Source organism: Bos indicus, chromosome 3 (assembly GCF_029378745.1).
Source record: "Bos indicus isolate NIAB-ARS_2022 breed Sahiwal x Tharparkar chromosome 3, NIAB-ARS_B.indTharparkar_mat_pri_1.0, whole genome shotgun sequence".
In the NCBI taxonomy this organism is placed as follows: domain Eukaryota; kingdom Metazoa; phylum Chordata; class Mammalia; order Artiodactyla; family Bovidae; genus Bos; species Bos indicus.
The window spans coordinates 19248207-19267537 of record NC_091762.1 but is presented as its reverse complement, the minus strand read 5'-3'; the positions used below and the strand labels follow the sequence as shown (position 1 = coordinate 19267537).

At 46.0% G+C, this 19331-nt stretch overlaps 3 protein-coding genes across 7 annotated transcripts in view; 1 reads left to right on the top strand and 2 right to left on the bottom strand.

Annotated features, from left to right (window-relative positions):
- Positions 1 to 3665: 3665 nt before the first annotated feature.
- On the bottom strand, positions 3666 to 10731 carry MRPL9 (mitochondrial ribosomal protein L9). 2 transcript variants are annotated; one of them, XM_019955483.2, is made up of 7 exons: positions 10538 to 10731; positions 10206 to 10362; positions 9385 to 9509; positions 9120 to 9170; positions 7313 to 7414; positions 4328 to 4388; positions 3666 to 4193 (listed from the first exon to the last, which is right to left on the bottom strand). In XM_019955483.2, the coding sequence occupies exons 1-7, from the start codon at positions 10688 to 10690 to the stop codon at positions 4144 to 4146; spliced, it is 699 nt and encodes a 232-aa protein (XP_019811042.1). In that variant the 5' UTR covers positions 10691 to 10731; the 3' UTR covers positions 3666 to 4143. The 2 variants fall into 2 exon arrangements, with proteins under 2 accessions (XP_019811042.1, XP_019811039.1); XM_019955480.2 differs by having other exon boundaries at positions 4305 to 4388; positions 10538 to 10730.
- OAZ3 (ornithine decarboxylase antizyme 3) lies at positions 10689 to 16902 on the top strand. The gene is given in 7 exon segments (XM_070781570.1): positions 10689 to 10781; positions 13973 to 14139; positions 14426 to 14489; positions 14491 to 14565; positions 15303 to 15478; positions 15985 to 16070; positions 16760 to 16902. Coding segments are annotated over 7 exon segments (804 nt in total).
- Positions 16496 to 19331, bottom strand: part of TDRKH (tudor and KH domain containing) — a 23633-nt gene continuing 20797 nt past the window's right edge. For all 4 annotated transcript variants that reach the window (XM_070785668.1, XM_070785667.1, XM_019955473.2 and 1 more), the window contains one exon: positions 16496 to 19214. The gene's annotated coding sequence lies outside the window, so the exon portion shown is untranslated. The remainder of the gene's footprint in view (positions 19215 to 19331) is intronic.

Sequence of the window (19331 nt, the reverse complement as noted above, 5' to 3'; positions counted from 1 at the left end):
CCAGGAGTGGTGAAAGTGTAGCTATTCTACCTTCCCCAGAAGTAGAAGTTCCATCAGTGTATTTTTCACGTTAGGTATTGTATTCTTCATCTCTGAAAGTCAAAGTCGCTCAGTTGTGTCTGACTCTTTGCAACCCCGTGGACTATACAGTCCATGGAATTCTCCAGGCCAGAATACTGGAGTGGGTAGCCATTCCCTTCTCCAGGGGACCTTCCTGAGCCAGGAATCGAGCTGGGGTCTCCTGCACTGCAGGCAGTTTCTTTACCAGCTATCAGGGAAGCCCCAATAGAAAGAAGTTCCATCAATGTATTTTTCATGTCAGGTATTGTATTCTTCATCTTTAGAAGTTCCATTTGGGTCTTATATTCTCTCTCGCATTATAGTTTTGTTTGCCTTTACAGCCGTAAATGTCTGAAGCATATTTATAGCTGTGTTAATTCCACCATCACTGTCATTTTTAGGAAAATTTCTTTTGGTTGGGATAACATTTCCCTGACTCTCTCTGTGTCTTTTTTTATGGTAATATTTGATTTGCTGGCTCTGTGGTGAAGAATCCACCTGCCAGTCCAGGAGGTGCAAGAGACGTGAGTTTGATCCGTGTTGGGAATACCCCCAGTATTCTTGCCTGGAAAGTTCCATGGACAGAGAAGAGAAGCCTAGCGGGCTACAGTCCATGGAGTTTCAGAGTCACATATGACTGAGCGTGCATGCGTATTGACTGGGCATCAGACATTGGGAATTTTGTTTAGTGTTATATTTTATGTTTGCTGCATTTCTTTCATGAGTGTTGGTCTTGGTTCTGGCATGCTTGGTTATCAGTTTGATCCTTTCAAGGCTTGCTTTCAAGTTTTGCATGGTGGGTCCAGAGTAGCCTTTATCCTAACGCCCTTTTGAAGACTCCACCCGGTGCTCTATGCATTGTAAGATCTACCCACACTGTCAGGAATACAAACAAAACATTCCTAGTACTGTGTGGGGGAGCTCGGAGAACTGTTTCTTACTGTCTTTTGGTGTTCCCCACCTCCCAGCCTCGGTTTCACCCCACACATCCACAGATCAGTATTCAGACCAAGGTTTGAGGGGACCCCTCTGCAGATCCTCAAAACTCTGGCCACTCCCTCATCTACAGTGTTCTGTTTCTCAATTTCTAATCAGTTTCTCTTCTATCAACCCTAAGAGACGCCTATTAATAGCAAGGAGGTGCAGGACTGGGTACATGCCCACAGGATCCATGGTCTGATCACACACCGTACCATCTAGAAGCAACACAACGATGGAGCATCTTAGAGACACCAGCTTGGAGACGACACCCTGTAATGATGAGATACCATCCTCCGGGATGGTTTATACCCTTGATCAGCCTAGAGTGCTGTCCCTAACTAAAACACACAGGTCTGGGAATCGGGGGTTGGGTGTAGGAGCAGCCCCCCTTTACCATCACTCTCAGTGACCCACCTGGAAGTTGTGCCTCCAGCTCAGGGCTCTGAATATTTAGAAGTCCTGCTTCACAGAAGGGGAATATTTTTACTAGTGGACACACTAAAAATCTCATTACATTTTAAGTTAGGGCTGTCAGCAGATTTACTTCAGATCACTACCAAAAGACAGTGAGGTTAAGGGAAGGAATCATTAACCTGGCAGGAGTAACTGACTTAACCATCAGGAGGTAAGGCTGCAATTACACAATGGGGACAAGGGAGCGTATATTTGGCACCTAAGTCATCCACTCTTGCCTGATTATTATAAATGGACAAGTGTAGTCATGGCCTGAGACAGTAACCCATTTAGGCCAACAGAAGTATAACCTGAGGGGATGTGGGGGAGAATCTAGAATGGGTAGTCCAAGAAGAAATAGGTATCAGTTGTAGACTTAAGCTACAGCAGCAGGGGCTATAGTCTGTCCCAGATCTTCCTCTTGTTTTCCCAGAACCTGCAGGATCATGTTGGGACTTGAAGCAAATGGGTCTGAAGAGCGCAATAAGTGGACTGTAGTGGACACTGGTGTGCTGCCCAGACTCCTGCCTTCAGCACTGAGGCACTCATTTCCCAGGCTGCTGAGAATGTGTACAGCTCTCATCTGTGTTCCCCCTGGGAACTGTCTGTGCCTGACATCAGTCACCACACCCAAGACCCTTCCCTGGTCAGTGTCGGGTTCTAAAGGTCTGGCCACTTGCCTCAACATGGCACACATCTTTGTAGAGCCATTCCTAGCTTCAGCCTCCTGTGGGACTAAGGCCTTTGCTGAAACTGCATCAGCTCAACTTCTGTCTCTACCTAATCTTCCTTCATTCCCCAACAGGTGTTAATCTAGAGGACTCCCCCCAGTAAACCTCACCCACATCACGGTTTTGCCAAGAACTCACCTTATGACAAGTATTTAAACACTTTTTGAGATTAGCTGTGTGGAATGTTGTCTGTTGCCCAATTTCAGAGAGCTTCAACCTGGTGATGGTGGTAGTATGGAACGATGTGGTGTTAAATGACCTTTCCATTTCAAGGATAGCAGGGATTGATGGTAAATTTGACAGTTGAACAGCAAATTTCAAAGAATACTAGTGCTCGACCTGAGTTATGGAATTCTGGAAAGTGTGACGGATACAGATACAAGTGCTGCAACCACTGATGAAAGAACCCTCACTAGAAGGATGGCTGCATGTGGATGAAAGTAGTTAATTGGCTTGGCAAGGCAGGTGAGCTGCTGCTGCTGCTAAGTCGCTTCAGTTGTGTCCAACTCTGTGCGACCCCACAGACGGCAGCCCACCAGGCTCCCCGTCCCTGGGATTCTCCAGGCGAGGACACTGTTGCTAAGTCGCTTCAGTCGTGTCCGACTCTGTGTGACCCCACAGACGGCAGCCCACCAGGCTCCCCTGTCCCTGGGATTCTCCAGGCAGGAACACTGAAGTGGGTTGCCATTTCCTTCTCCAATGCACGAAAGTGAAAAGTGAAAGTGAAGTCGCTCGGTCGTGCCCAACTCTTAGCGACCTCATGGACTGCAGTCCACCAGGCTCCTCTGTCCATGGGACTCTCTAGTCAAGAGTACTGGAGTGGGGTGCCATCGCCTTCTCCAGGCAGGTGAGCTCAAACAGGATAAATCAATTTCTCTGAGCTTCTGATAAGGGTAGCAAAGAGTCAATGGTCTCATCTTTATCCTTCCTAAAAATCTCACATTTGAGTGACTCCGGCACAATTCATTGTTAAGAAGAGTTGGTCTTTCTTCCAGGAAAGAACCTTGAACTTATGCAGAACTATCTACTTGCCTCATCTCCCAATCCATAATTACCTATGAACTAGCCCCACATCTTAACCTTTGTCTGGAAACCAGACAAATTCTTTTTCAAAATTTCAAGAGTTCCCTTTTTAAACTTCTTTCATCCCAGCTTTATTTTCTCCAACAACTGTCCTTAGGCCTTATTCAGATCTCCTTAGAAAAGTAGAATCCATTGTGCTTATTTGTATTGAGGACTTTATTAGTATACCTAATAAGTTTTAAGACCATAAGGTATATCAGCTTGTTGAGTAATTTGTCCATAGCAACTGTGGGCTGTAGCCCAAAAAATGTTTTCTCTTTTTCTCCTTTTAGGAGCAAACCCCAGGGGCTTTCCAAGAGGACATTCCACTTGGAAGTCCTGTCCCCAGTCTACTCAAGTCAGTAAACAACACCTAAAAAGAGCACAACCTTTTTATTTTTTCAGAGATACAGTGTTCAGTTTGGATGATGAGAATAAGCTAGCTAGCTCTACCATTTATTCCAGTGAATTCCAATGAAGGAAGAGGCTAAATAGGATCTAGACTCTTTTGGTCTGTTAATATCTAGCTTATCAAATCCACAGCCTGTACTTCTGGAGCAGCCTCCCCAGTAAGGCCAAACGTGGTAACTGTTGAAGATAGAAAATAGGGACGATTCAACACATACATGCAGTCCGGTCTGCTGTTGCTGCCTCCATACGCTCTCTAAAATTCCCTGTTTGGTTCGAGCTAGGAGCGGTACCACAGTGCTGGTCCATCTTTGCTCCACCGTTCCTCTGATTCTGCTTCGCTGCTTTCGAGGGAGAACAGGTTCAGATCTTCTGGAAGCTGGTGGAGGCCATTCCCTTGGCAGCTTGCTGGGCTAACCAGTACTTGTATCTTTTGGTTTTGGGCCTCTCAAAGTTCACCACGGACATAGGTACCCTCACAGTGTCCAGTCCATTTACCTGCCCACAGAACAAAGGGAATGCTTAGGTCAGGGGGCAAATAAGGCCAACACGACCCAATCCCAGCTTTCGACCCAGTCAGAAAAAGGAGACCGTATGTCAAACACTCACCGTCACCTCGCACCAGTACTCACCCCTCTGGGTGATGGGCTCTTCGGGCAACTTTAATGCATGTGGGGCAACCACAACGCCAAGCTGCAAAAAAAATCACAACCAAAAGGAGCTCTTTTTACATGGCTGCCACACTGGGCAATCTGAAGAGGACTCGAGACTTCCCTGTACAGGGATGAGTAAAACTGGGGAGTTTACCCTGGCTGATCCCACGGAAAGGCACAAACCTCCATAAACAGTGGCAGAGAAACTCAGTCCTGATTTCTCAGGGAGGTGGTTTCACAAAGAGAAACAGGGTTTGAGATCAAAATCACTTCATCCACATAAGTAAAAATTCTCCAGTGTCACAATTCCCCAGCTTTTCCTATCTAGAGAAAATAAATGTTCCCATCTTCTATCAGTTTTCAATTTCTTTGTGACCATCCTTAGTCATTTCCCTTCCACGCCTCTGCAAACCAATCCAGAACACTTTCCCTAAGATGGACAGCCACGTGTAAATTGATGAAGTTAGAACACACTCTCACACCATACACAAAATTAAACTCAAAATGGTGTAAAGACTTACACACAAGACATAACACCACAAAACTAGAAGAGAACACAGCAAAACATTCTGGCATACATTGTACCAATGATTTCCTGGGTTAGTCTCCAAGGCAACAGAAATAAAAGCAAAAGTAAGCAATGGGACCTAACCAAACTGACAAGCTTTTGCACAGCAAAGGAAACCATGAAACAAAAAGACAGCCTGCAGACTGGGAGAAAGTATTTGCAAATGATGCCACTGACAAGGGCTTAATTTCCAAAATATACTAACAACTCATATACAACTCAACAACAAAAAAACAACCCAACTGGACTTCCCTGGTGGTCCCGTGGTTAAGAATCTTGTCTGCCAATGCAGGGGACATGAGCTGAATCCCTGAAGACTTCACATGCTGTGGGGCGACTAAGCCCATGCATCCTAGGGCCCGCGCTCTGAAAAGAGAGGCCACCACAGTGAGAAGCCTGTGCGCTGCAACTAGAGAGCAGCTCTTGTGCACAGCAATGAAGACCAAGTGCAGCTAGAAATAAAGAAAAACTGAAAGAAAAGAAGCCAACCCCATCAAAAAATGGGCAGATGACCTAAACAGACATTTCTCCAAAGAAGACACACACCAGCCAACAGACACGGGAAAAGATGCTCATCACTGCTAATGATTCAGTTCAGCTCAGTCGTGTCCGACTCTTTGTGACCCCATGAATCGCAGCACGCCAGGCCTCCCTGTCCACTGAAATGCAAATCAAAAGTAAATGAGGTACCATCTCACACCATTAAAAAGTCTAAATAGACCTCCCAAGTAGTCCAGTGGTGAAGAATTCACCTGCCAATGCACAGGACGTGGGTTCAATGCCCTGGTCCAAGAAGATCTCACATGCCGAGGGGCAACTGAGCTTGCAACCTGCAACCACAGAGGCCACACACCACAACCACTGAAGCCCATGCTCTGCAATAGGAGAAGTCACTGCAAGGAGAAGCCCGTGTACTTCAAGTATAGAGAAGCCCCAACTCACAACTAGAAAAAGCCCACATGAAGCAATGAAGGCAGTGTATCCAGAAGTGAAACAGAAGTCTACAGATAACAAATGCTGGAGAGGGTGTGGAGGAAAGGGAATCCTCTTACACTACTGGTGAGAATGTAAACTGGTGCAGCCAGTATGGAAAACAATATGGAGCTTCCTCAAAAAAAAAAAAGAATCGCCATATGATCCAGCAATACCATTCCTAGGTATGCACTTAGTCGCTCAGTTGTGCTGGACTCTGCGACCCCAGGAACTGCAGCCCACCAGGCTCCTCTGTCCATGGGGATTGTCCAGGCAAGAATACTGGAGTGGGTTGCCATGCCCTCCTCCAGGGGATCTTTGCAACTCAGGGTTCAAACCCAGGCCTCCTGCATTGCAGGCGAATTCTTTACCGTCTGAGACACCAGGGAAGCCCACTCCTGGGTTTATATCTGGACAAAACTACAATTCAAAAAGATACATGTGGGACTTCCCTTGGGACTTCCCTTGGGGTCCAGTGGTTAAGAATCCACCTGCCAATGCAGGGGGCATGGGTTTGATCCCTGGTCCGGGAAGATCCCACATGTTGCAGAGCAACCAAGCCCCTGTGCCACAGCTACTGAAGCCCCCACACCTAGAGCCCATGCTCTGCAACAAGAGGAGCCACCACAATGAGAAGCCTGCACACCACAACAGAGCCCATGCTCGCTGCGACCAGAGAAAGCCTGCGTGAAGCAGCAAAGGCCCATCGCAGTCGAGACACGGAAACAGCCTAAACGTCCATCAGCACATGAATGGGTAAAGAAATTGTGGTCCATATACACAACGGAACACGACTCACCCACAAAACGGAATGAAACCGTGCCATCTGCAGCAACAGGGATGGACCCAGAGATGACCATACTAAGTGAACTAAGTCAGAAAGACAAAGACCGTATGCTGTCACTTACATGTGGAATCTAAAATGTGACACGAATGATCTATGAAACAGAAACAGATCCACAAACGTAGAGAACAGACTTGTGACTGCCCAGGAGGAGGGCGCATCGATTTACGTATGGCTGTCCAACTAAGGGAAAGCATTCCTGGCTGGCTTGCACTGTGGGAGGGAAATGACTTGTGGTTGCCAGACTGGGGAGGGATGGATTGAGAGTCTGAGATTAGCAGACTATATATTGCAACTATATAGGATGGATAAACAGCAAGGTCCCACTGTACACAACAGGGCACTATATTCAGTATCCAGTATATTCAGAATAGAATATGAAAAAGGGCACATATATATAAAACGATCATTTTGCTGCACAGTAGAAATATGTTTTAAATCAATTAAAAAAAAAAAGCTTTCCCTAACTTCAGCTGGATGATCACACCCTTTCCTAACAGAGGGATCAATCCTAGAGTAGCTGCTGCTTCCCAGGGGTAGCTTCCATCTTAGGGCTACAGTGGTGTTTGGGAGTACTCACATTTCTGAGAAAGTGGCGGGCAACTATTTCAGGGTTTAGCTCCCATTTGACGTTGTTCTTCATTCCCACCTCCAGGTGGCAACTCCTCAGAAATTTCACTGTCTGAGAGGAATTATAAACAGAGGGTGGGTTAGAGTTGGAATCAAGGAGAGGAAACATGTTAGCAAGAGGCCAAGAGGCATGAAGTCTGAGAGTTCAGGCAAAGCACGATTCCTGCCTCGTAGCCAAGGGAGGTGAGATGATGAATAGGAAAGATAAAAATTCCTATTGTCTCATGACTGACATCATGGAAACATGTTTCAGCAATGCTCTGGAGGGGAATGCTGCCTGTACTTGGCTCTCCCTAAGCAAGGAGACACAGGCCATGTCAAAGTTAGGCTCATCGACTGTTCATCTCAGGATGGAAAGACTTTCATAGACTGTTTTAACCCAATATTCTGGCCCTTCAATCCTACCACTACACCATTAATGATTCCTCCTTGCTTACAGAATGAGGTATATTAAAAAAAAAAAAAAAAAAAGAATGAGGTATAAATTCATCAGCTGAGGATTAAAGATGTTTTATAAATCATGCCCACCCCACTTTTCAGTCATATATTTCCTAATATACTATTCAAGTCCTCTGTTTTAACTAGGCTGGTCTACTTTCTATTTTAAAACATGCTTTAACTGAGCTATCACTTCACACCTGACATAATGGCGATCATCAAAAGAATACAAGTAACAAATGCTGGCAAGGATGTGGAGAAAAGGGAATCCTTGTACACTGTTGGTGGGAATTTAAATTTGTGCAGCCACTGTGGAAAACAGTACAGCAGTTTCTCAAAAAACTAAAAATATTAGAACTACCATATTATCCAGAAATTCCACTCCTGGGTATATATATCCAACCCCCTCCAAAACACTAATTCAAAAAGATACATGCACCCCAATGTTCATAGCCATGTTATGGACACAACCTAAGTGTCTATTATGAATGGATAAAGATATGGTATACGCAACACACACACACACACACATATAGATACAATGGAACACTATGCAGCCATTTAAAAGAACAAAATTTTGCCATTTGCGGCAACAAGGATGGACTTGGAGGCCATTATGCTAGGTGAAATAAGTCAGAGAAAGAAAAATACTGTGATATCACTTACATATGTGGAATCTAAAAAACACAAATCAGTGAATATAACGAGACAAAAACCGATGCACAGGTATAGAGTGTAAGACAGGTTACAAGGATGTACTGTACAGCCTGGGGAATATAGCCAGTATTTTGTAATAACTATAAATGCAGTGTAACCTTAAAACATGCCTTAATTATCTACTCAGACTTTGTCTCCCTTAACACCTTGCCTACCTTCCTGGTCTATCCAAAGCCTATTAATCCCACAAGGCCTAATTCAATCCCATCTGAAAAAAACCCCTCCTCAATCACCCTAATCCATTTTAGTCCATGTCACTCATGATTTATTGTCTTGAGTTTATGTATCACTTTCTCTTGTGTCTGTGTTCTTTCCAGCTTGTCTGTAAACACCCCTGAAGGCAGAGTCCTCATCTCACATTTTTCCAAGGGTTCCCGCCCAGGTTGGGGCCTCCCTCAATAAGCCAGAGCACTTGACCCAACATGTCAGGATCTCCTAGGAGGTCTTAATATTAGTATCAGTTACAGCAGCCACAGTACTTCCCCCTGCCCCTACCTTGTGCCTGAAATTAGGAGACTTCAAGGAAATCAAGAAGCCTTTTAGGGAGAGGTTGGTGACTTCTGTATGTGACCCATAAATAAAGATTTTCTGTTTCTACTCACCGCCTCACCTGCCTTGGTCTGGATCTTGTCTAGTTTTCCTTCTTGTCTCAGCTAGAAAAGAAAGTTACAGATTGAAAAAGAGAAAAGAGTCCATAGTAACTAACAACAAATTCTTACTATACTGGGCATAGTCTGGGCTTCTGAATTCCTGTTCTTCTAGTCCCTACCTCATTTTCAAATTAAATATTAAAGGGAAAGAAGCTGTTAGAAGTAATGTTCAGGTTTTACTATCTCTTGAGTCCCTCTGCTTTCTTTTTGGGCTCACCAATTTCTCCTCTTCAAACAGCTTCTTGTTTTCAGGAGATGCATACACAGCCAGTCCTTCAGGAAGTAGTCGATTACGGCCCACAGACTTTTTCACTGAGACCAGGTCACCTCGGACTCCAAGTTCTGCCAACAGAGAACAGAGGCACAGGATCAGAATTATCTAGCAGTCCCTAAAGAGGAGATGATCAAAGAAAAAGAGACCTCTTATTCTCTCACAGTGCTTATTCCTCCCAGAAGAAGTATTAGTATTCACTAGGAATAGCACGATTTCGAATTCATTTCTTTAGGGTCTGATTGAGAAACTCAATATTCCATGTACAAAGTGAAGCACTGTCCCATCACAGAGATTTCAGTATGTGGTGCCTACTGTCAGGCCTTTCTCCCCACACACTGTTAAAGATGCCGTGCTAAGTGGCTTCAGCCCTGTCCAACTCTTTGCGACCATGTGCACTGTAGCCCGCCAGGCTCCTCTCTCCATGGGGAGAATACTGGAGTGGGTTGCCGTGTCCTTCTCCAGGCGATCTTCCTGATCCAGGGATCAAACCAGTGTCTCTTAAGTCTCCTGCATTGCCAAGCGGGTTCCTTACCACTAGCGCCACCCGGGAAGCCCACGCATAGGGAAACAGTCAAAATGAGGCCTTCCAAGACTCTGGAACATAAAATTAGATGATGCTGCATTCATATTCTAATTTTCTATGTAGGAAATCAATGTCACAATCACAGTACTTTTTACCCGCTTCTTCTCAGTAGTGAAAGGGCAGAAAAAAGTTGATGCCGAACAGAACCAGCCTGAGAGAAGTACCTCTCCCCGGGCCTTACCGTCCACCGACTGGGTGAGGATGAGCTCCAGGTTTTCTTTGGGCCTGTGTTTCGTATCTTCCACGAGCTTGTAGACGCGGTGTCGCCGGTGCAGGCGCGGTTTCCGGCCTTCTCCCGCTAGCGGCACCTTCCACCAGCGCTCTACAATGACTGTGCCCTGGAGGCCGGGGGAGCGAGGGTGAGCCTCCTCCACTGGCCGCCGGCACCTCAAGGAGAGCCCACCACCCTTGATTTGGGGCCCACCCGGTCTCAGCGCGCTTCTTAAAACAAGCCTCGGCCATAACTAGCTCCACCAGAGGCAAGGAGCCCCAGGACTCAGACCCAGCCCTCACCCGACTGTGAGACAGGCTGAAGTCGCGCTCCGAGCCGGGGGTGCTCCCTGAAAGTCGCGGCCGGAGGAGCTCCCGGACCCCTCCTCGCAGCAGCCGCTCAGTGAGCACCCGCAGCTGAACTCCCCGCGGGACCGCAAAAGCAGCCGCCGCCATGTTCTCGGGCGCGGAGGAACGTCCGCAAGGCGCAGGCGGCAGGAAAGGCCCCCGCGGGCTGCCCGCGGCGCGCCTGAGCCGGCGCGGCTCTGTGCGCGCTGAGCTTCCAGGAAAGCCTGGCACGGATTGAGCTGCGATTTGGGTGTCTGGAGACCAGAGATCTGGCTGGGATGGGTGCTCCACGATTCAGCATTTCCGCCACTCCCTTTTCCCAGTTTCTTCTCGGGGGAGGGACACCCATAGCCATTGACCGATAGTGGAATGACTGTTAGGTGCACTGACACCGGGAGACACCCGCTCCCTCCCTTGGCTTCACTTGTCTTTATTAGTCTCTATTACTGGGGGCTTTTTATTTAGCTCCAGTCGCTCTCTGAGGTCGCTTCCGGTTCTGACGTTCTGTGATAGCTGGATGCTGAGAGGAGAGGGTACTGCTCTCCCTTTTCCTTACTTCAAATCTATCTAAAAGTGGTGGAAGGATGGAATCCTTTGGAAAACTGCCAACCTCAGGATCGTCTCTTAATCGTTACACTATTTAGTCCTCCTATCCTGGAATAAGATACTATCTTCCTTCAGGATTACTGCAATAGTCTCCTAACAAATATTTAAATAAGTATAAATCACGAGGGAGACAGTTCCCTCTGTGGAGGGTCTCAGTACTGGGGAGTAAACCATATAAATGGAATGAATAGGGCCTGTTTGGCAAGAGATTTATGGAAAGATGCTCTGAGCATCATGTTGCTGCTGCTAAGTCGCTTCAGTCGTGTCCAACTCTGTGCGACCCCATAGACCGCAGCCCACCAGGCTCCCCCGTCCCTGGGATTCTCCAGGCAAGAACACTGGAGTGGGTTGCCATTTCCTCCTCCAATGCATGAATGTGAAAAGTGAAAGTGAAGTCGCTCAGTCGTGTTTGACTCTTAGCGACCCCATGGACTGCAGCCTACCAGGCTCCTCCGTCCATAGCAGGAGGAGCATTTTCATTTCCTCCATCCGTTTTCTAGGCAAGAGTACTGGAGTGGGTTGCCATTGCCTTCTCCGAGCATCATGTTATTCGACCTATAAACAGCCTTTGGCCAGCAGTCCCTCGTAATTACACTTTCTTTAGGTAGCTTCCAGGACACCCGATTTATTTTTCTCCTTCTGGTCTCAACATGCTCCCAGAAACAAGCGGGGAGCTTCACTCATTTTCTTCAGTCTCCTTTGCTGATTTCTCCTTTATTCTTTATCTCTTAGAGTGCCCCCAGGGCTCAGTCTTTGGATCTTTTCTGAATGCCAATCTTTACTCATAATGCCAATGACATCAAATTTCTGTCTTCACCCTAGACTTCTAAACTCCACACATGACTATCCAGCTGCTTACTTCATCTTCCCCTTATACAACTGTGGACAATGCAAAGTTAACACGCTCCAAACTAAACCCATCTCTATCCTCTGCCCCATACTGCCACACCGGCAGCCTTTCTTCTCTGTCGATGCTAACTCCCTTCTTTCAGTTCTTGGACTCACCTTCTCTCCTATTTCAGGAAATCCTGTGGGTGCTACCTTTATACTATTTCCAGAATCCGACCATATCCCATCACTCCAGCTCTCCACCATGGTATAAGATACTATCTTTCTCCAGGATTACTGCAATAGTCTCCTAACAAATAATCCTTTAGAGCTCTACAGTTTATTTGCAATACACCAGTCAGAATCTTTTGAAAAACATGTCAGATCATGTCTCATCTGTCCAAAACTTGCAAAGACTTCCCCCTTTAGTCAAAGAAAAAGGCCATACAATGGTCTACGAGGCCCTGTGTGACCCGGTCCCATTAGCTGTCTTCTTCTACTCCCCCTATAGCTTACAGAGCTTACCAGGTAGCAGTAGTGGTAAAGAACCTGCCTGCCAGTGCAGGAGATATAAGAGATGGGGGTTCAATCCCTGGGTTGGGAAAATCCCCTGGAAGAGGAAATGGCAACCCCCAGTATTCTTGCCTGGACAATCCCATGGACTGGAGGCTGTCAGGCTATGTCAGGGGGTCGCAAAGGGTCAGACAGGACCGAAGCAACTTAGCACGTAGCTTGTAACCCACAGTGGACTTGAAAACATTTGACCCGTTCTCCTTAGGGATTTGCACTAGCTGTTGCTTTCACACAGAAGCTTGTTATCCTCAGATGTTGGCTTGGCCTAACTCCCTCACCCTCTTTGAGTCTTTAAATGTCACCCTTTCAATGAGAGCTCCTTAGAGCACCCTTTTATTACTGCCACTGTCCCACCCCTTCACCCTTCTGAGCCTTCTTTCATCTTCTAACACGTGAAATAGTTCTCTTGTGTTTAGTGTTTAGGTTTGTTCTTTCAGTGTTCGAAGCTCCATGGGGCAGGGATATTTGGTTTGTTTACTGGTGTATCCCAAGCTCACAGTAGGCCCCCAATAAGTATTTGTAAATAGATGAATGAAGAACGTGCAGAGGTCTCAGACTGGTGGCGCCAGCTCCAAATTTTGCACACAATGTTGATTTAATCAATAATTTTTATTTTTTGTTAGTAGTAAAATTTCTCAAATTAAAAAAAAAATCTTTTTGAGAAACTTACCACAAAAATCTCTTTCCAGTTTCTGTTGAAAATTGTATGATCTGGTCTGCATTCCTGCATGAAAACTTGGAGCTGAGCTGTGTCCCTACACACCGCACCCTAACCCCCCGGCTTTTTTTAAGAGTGTGTGAGCTTTTCATTTTGCTATAGTCCCACCCAGCAGCTCCACTAATTTCCCCTAGCTGTCCAGGCTCCTGGAGACACTGAGTTTGCAGTTCCTACCCCATAAGGCACTGAGAAAGTTCAACAACATGTAGAACCACTGGGTTATTAAAGGTAGGGATAATAAAAATATTGAACTGAATAGGGAACCAACCAATCAAGTCAGATACTGGATCAGGGCCTTAGAAGCCTCCTGCAGTATCAGACCCCAATCTGTTACTGAAGCGTGGGTTTGCCACACGCACACGCCAGAGGGGAGCCCATGTTCCGTGAGCACAAGTGGTCAGCCAGGGCTGTTTATCAACCACACAGAAACAAAAAGTATTTTAATTTCTGGTCAGCCATGAAGTCCATACTAGTTGAACAAGAGCTCTGGGGGCTACCTAAGGGGGTAGATGGGGTAGGGAGCACAGAGAGGAGCCCTGAAGTGACTGAAAGGCTGGCCCTTTGCCCATGTCACAGTGCTCACCGTGTCACAATGGGACCAGGGGCCTGAACCCCTGCCACCAGCCCCTGAACCTCACTTTGCCGCGGGGAGGCACTGAACTAAGAAACTGCCTTGTTACAGGTCACGCCCCTCTTTCTACTCCCTTTCTTATATCAAGAGGGGAAAAACACGGAACTACCTCTATCCGTTCTGGTCACCATACGCCTATTACCTTTACTGTTACAAGTACCGGATCACCCTCCGGGAGAAGATGCTGCCTTGCTGTAAAAGGTACTTGTTTTAATCTCTACCTGTAGTTGTTTAACCGTAAAGAAAAATAAAAGAATTTGAAAGGACTCCCTAAGTGGCAAAAGATAATAGCAAAGTAGGGTGGAAGGCTGGCATGGAACTTTGTAAACCTTTCTATCTGGCTGGCCTGGGGAAATGGAAATAGATAGGCTGGTTCACAGAAGATACAGAAGACAGTGCCAGACCTGGCCCCGTGTACCTGGAAGGTAAGTCTCTCCTCATCTCAGACTCAGAGATCAACTATTTGGGGCCTCTTTTCCCTCATCAGTATCACCACTTATAAGGAAGAGGAGGACTTGACACTCCGGCCCCGTTGCTGTCTTCAGTGCTCCTGAGTCCCTAGTAGGTCTTCAGGGGGCCAGACACACCGAGCAGGGTGATCAAGACCAGCTTAAAGAATTATATTCGGTAAGTGGACTGGGAGCTGGTGCTGGGACATGGCAGCCCATTGCTTGCTGTAATATGGTATCTTGCAAAGGGACATGAACTAGTTGGAAAATAAATCATAGAAAGCTAGCTCATGTGACCTCCTGTGTAAAAGTGACTTGCTTTATAGGCAAGGATTCTGGTCCAGAGAACTTAAGGCAGGGTCCTAGGGCTGGTGTTGAAAAGCAGGATGGGAAAAGAAGAACTGAAAACAAAGACAGACTATATTAAGACATAAAGCTGTATTCTGGGACATAAAGCTGTTTAGATGCTAAGTTTTGGGTCCAGAATCTGGAACTCCTGCACTCGCCTTTGTATCATCATGCCTAGGTATGAGCTATCCATTTGTAGATAAGAAGTGCCAGAATTTAGAGAAAACTTATATGATGGAAAAAAGTAGAAGAGTAATATTAGTGAGACAGTAAACAGATGACACAGCTTTGTTTAAAGAATAAGCTGTTTGATGTAAATACAAGTTTCTGAACCATTAGTGCACCCCTCACTGGAGTCAGCAAATTTTTGTCAAGGAAAACTCCATGATAGGGACAGAGTTAGGTCCTAGAACTAAGAGATATTGAGTAAGGCCTGGCTCCACTTCACCTAGGCTCTCCATCAGCCCCCTCCTTGCTTCCACAGACACACCTAAACAGGTCTGAGATCTGATTTGAGGGTTAGGTGAGCACAGAAACAGGAGACTCTCAGTTTTACTCCTTTTCTAGGCTGGGAACCTGACGGTGCTGTCTACTGACCCCCTGCTTCACAAGGACCCGGTGCAGTTAGACTTCCACTTCCGCCTCACCCCCCAGACCTCTGCCCACTGGCACGGCCTTCTGTGTGACCACAGGCTCTTCCTGGACATCCCGTATCGGGCCTTGGATCAAGGCAACTGGGAAAGGTAACTGAGTCTGGATGGGGGGAGTGGAGGTGAAGGGAAGAGGTAGGGGTTCACTCTGATGTCACAATCAGGTAATGGGAATGCTAGCCAGTGAGGGCTTATTCAGGGGCTGGATACATTCAAATCATTGAACCAGCCAAATCACTGAACCAGCTCCTGGTGAGCTGAGCCAGGATCTGGATTCAAGGGATAACAGCCTATAGGAGGTTGCTAAACTGATTCAGAATCACAAGGTGGAATCCATAAATAGTTGAAAGGAAGTGATCTCCAGCTGTTTGTCTTTATGGAGTGGCCCCCTTTCCCCAAGCCCCTTCCACGGTAGGGGTATGAGGCCACAGTGTATAAACCCTTAGCTTCAGAGAAAAATCCATCAAAACTAGTTTGGAACTTTCACTTCCTTGGGTCAGGAAACAATGAGCAATAAAACACCTTCTGTTGCAAATAGGCACCTTTCTCAGTTTTGAGTTTGTGAAACATGCCTTAACCATTTTCCTTCTGGTCCCTAGTCTGACCGCAGCACTGCAGTATGTGGAGGAGAAGACCAATGTGGATTCCGTGTTTGTAAACATCCAAAACAACCGGAATGACAGAGGTGGGGAATCTGCTCTCTCCTTCCTGGCCCTTTGTGCTGAAGCAGCTGACAGCAATTTCCCCTTTATAGGAGACCTTCCTCCCCTCATTCTAAAGGGCATGTTCAGGCAGTTCAGGGATTCAACACCCATCCCCTTCTCCCCACCAAGGAAATTAAGGCACCTAGTATTCTGTTCATTCAAGTCATAACTGAACTGTCAGAAAGGCCCTGCACACAGATTTCAGAAGCTAAATTGAAGAAGCACTGGTGAAATTACACAGAAGCCATTCAAGGGTTGTGGCTGGTAGGATAGAAAGAGTCTCAAATGTATTAAGCACCCATAATGTGAAACGGTCAGGTGTAAGGCCAGGAATATATTTAACCAGATGTGAGGTGCACATTACAGAAATGCTTGCTCCCTCAGGGAGCTTATACTCTGTTGGATATGAGAGACAAGCAAGATTTTATTATACCATCACTGTGTTAGGCACTTTGTAAACATCTCATTTAAATTCTGTGATCCTCATTTTACAAACATGTAGAACACTGAAGCCAGGTTACAGTCCAGCTCTGTTTGACTCCAAAGCACATCATCCCTGTGCCTGCACCACACTGCTCCCTGCCCGGTCATTCCCCAGTGGAAGAAGCCAAATCTAGGGGAATGGTTGCATGGAGCCTCAGAGTATTCTAATGTTGTTCTCTTTTCACAGGTGCTCTGCTACGTGCCTTCAGCTACATGGGCTTTGAGGTGGTCAGACCAGACCACCCAGCCCTTCCTCCCTGGGACAATGTCATCTTTATGGTGTATCCCCTTGAAAGGGATGTTGGCCACCTGCCCAGTGAACCTCCCTGAACATGCTTATTCCTACTCTGTGAGGGGGCTGGGAGCCTTGTTAAGTGAGAACCAAGCTTCCAGGATGTGACAAAACACCTTCCGTCTAGGAGTAAAGGGTAGTGCAATCCTCTTGTGTTTACTATTTCTTTGCAGGGGGAGTGGGGGAGAGGGCTGGCTGGAGTGAAAAATGAGCCTTACAGAGCTGAATTCACTGAGGGACAGACAGACATTTGATGACTGAAAAGCTCAAAGGGGTCTGAGCAAGACAGGGAAAGGACCCAGGGATTTTAAGCTTTTGCCTTCCCCCATCCCAAAACTATTCCCTTGTTTATTTTAACCATCTGAGCACCGGCCAGGAGCAGGAACCAAGCACCGGGGAATTCACAAAGACTTAAGCTTTACTGGGGTATTTTTATCCATATACTTCGGTTCAAACTGGAGACCAGTGAAGGAAATGAGAGAAGGTACATGGTTCCTGTGGCACTAGTTTAAGGGCAGGAACATTCCAGGAGGCTGCAGAAGTAGTGCTGTTAAGAATAGGGAACTCATTAGAATGGGTTAAAAGGTCTTAAAAGCCATGTTAAAGGAAAAGGCTTTCATACACAGTAACAAACTGTAGCTAAGAATGAGATACCACTCATTTTTCATAGAAGTCCTGTGAACAGTTTATATCAGGAGACCTCTTTTTAGAGTAAAGGCTGATAAACAACAAGGTCCTACTGTATGGCACAGGGAATTATACTCAATATCCTGGGATAAACCATAATGAAAAATAATACAAAAATAAAGTCACTTTGCTGTACTTTGCAGTGTTGATTGTCACAACACTGTAAATCAACTGTACTTTGATTAAATAAAATTAAAAGAAGAGAGTAAAGGCTGAGGAAACTGGGGACTAACTGGCCCCATGATCCTGTCGTAGAGTAGCTCCAATTCCAGGGCCAAGCTGGCTTCAGTGAGCAAGTGCAGCCAAGGTCTGAAATATCAAATCAACAGCATGCTTTCATTGATTCTTGTGGGACTGCCCAAGCTACCCAGAGATGCTCCTTCACTGAAGTCTTTCTGCTAATTTCTACCGAGGTTTTTCTAAGACAATCAAATTTGAAAATTGTGTTTCTGGGAAAATATAGTTGCCATGTAGTACATGGGTAGCCTTCATCAATTCCTGGATTAAGAGTCCTGCGTGTCAGAGTCTTATGTGCTAGTTTTAAGTCTTCTACTTTACCTTGCTGATGTTTAAAAAAAAAAAAGGTTAATTTACCGTTATTCTCCCACCCATTTTCAAGCACCTTCACAGTTCTCACTGGATCCTCACAATACTGTCAGAAATGGAGAGATGCTACGTACGGAAACAGGCTCCAAAGTTCACAGCAGATCTATTCCTAGAACCCAGGTTTCTGTAATTCGAATCTACCTCTTTTAGGTGAGGTTTTAGTGAATGATTAATTCTGAAGTCGCTTTAAGGAAAGAATATGATCTGCACATGAGAGGGACAGCTGTTTCATAGGTGGTGTGAGGTGTTAGGCAATCTTACCAGATTTCAGTACAGAAGATACCCATAGGCTTGTTTCCACCTTGTGATTCAACCAGCATTTAGTTTTAGATAACTTTCTTAAGAACTTTATTCAGCAAAGAACACCCCAAATGATCTAAACAGCTCTACAAGTTCTCTATGGCTCTGTGTGTATACATATATTGATATAGATACTATACCAGCAATATAGCAATATTTCCTGAGTTACCTTTCTCCTTGTCTACTTGTATTTTAACCAAAGTTTACAGGGAAATAGCTGGAGCACTGTTACAAAAATCTTGTCTCCAATAACACATTAGCAGTTGAGGCTGGGAGGCAGTATTCTCTTCTCACTTTCTGAGGCTTTTAATATAATTATGCTGATTTTTGCCTTTGCTGCCTGACTTAACTGCAATCTTTGAGTTTACCACTCAAAAGATTTCCCCTTAACCAGAGTCACCTCATGTGGTGAGTCAGTCTGCAGAATTATCACTTCCAATAACCAAACCCTGGCTGTTTCCCAGCCTCAAAGAGGACGCTGCCTAGCAGTACTGTGCATTATGACTGCCAGAGGGGAACAAGCTGGATACTAAGCAGCCTGAAAGTCATGTGGCAGTACTCACACTGCACAGGGCACAGGGGGTGGAGTTAGGGGCATGTGTCTGTCTCCCTCCACCCCACATGCTCTCTGGTAGTCCGGTGGAAGAAGAAAATGCATTTGGTTCACAGCAAGCCAGGTCATGTATATAACGAAGGAAGAACTGCATAGATCTCTATTACAGGCTCTTCTCTCCAGGCACCGAGTCTAATGCCAAACCTGCCAAAGACACACACAGAGAGACACAAAAAGCTTGAAAGGGCTCAAACTGAAAGTAAAGCTGCAGGAAGGCAGCTGCAGAATAGTAGTAATAAGATGGGCTGCAGGGAAGAGGCA

Bases quoted from the DNA above. Each gene is read 5' to 3' on its own strand.
- MRPL9 (XM_019955480.2), bottom strand. From the start codon at position 10,690: ATGGCGGCGGCTGCTTTTGCGGTCCCGCGGGGAGTTCAGCTGCGGGTG. The intron at 10,363-10,537 runs GTGAGGGCTGGG...CCCGGCCTCCAG, and splicing joins TCAGCCTGTCTCACAGTCGG to GGCACAGTCATTGTAGAGCG. The intron at 4,389-7,312 runs GTGAGTACTCCC...TTTTTTTTGCAG, and splicing joins CCCGCCACTTTCTCAGAAAT to CTTGGCGTTGTGGTTGCCCC.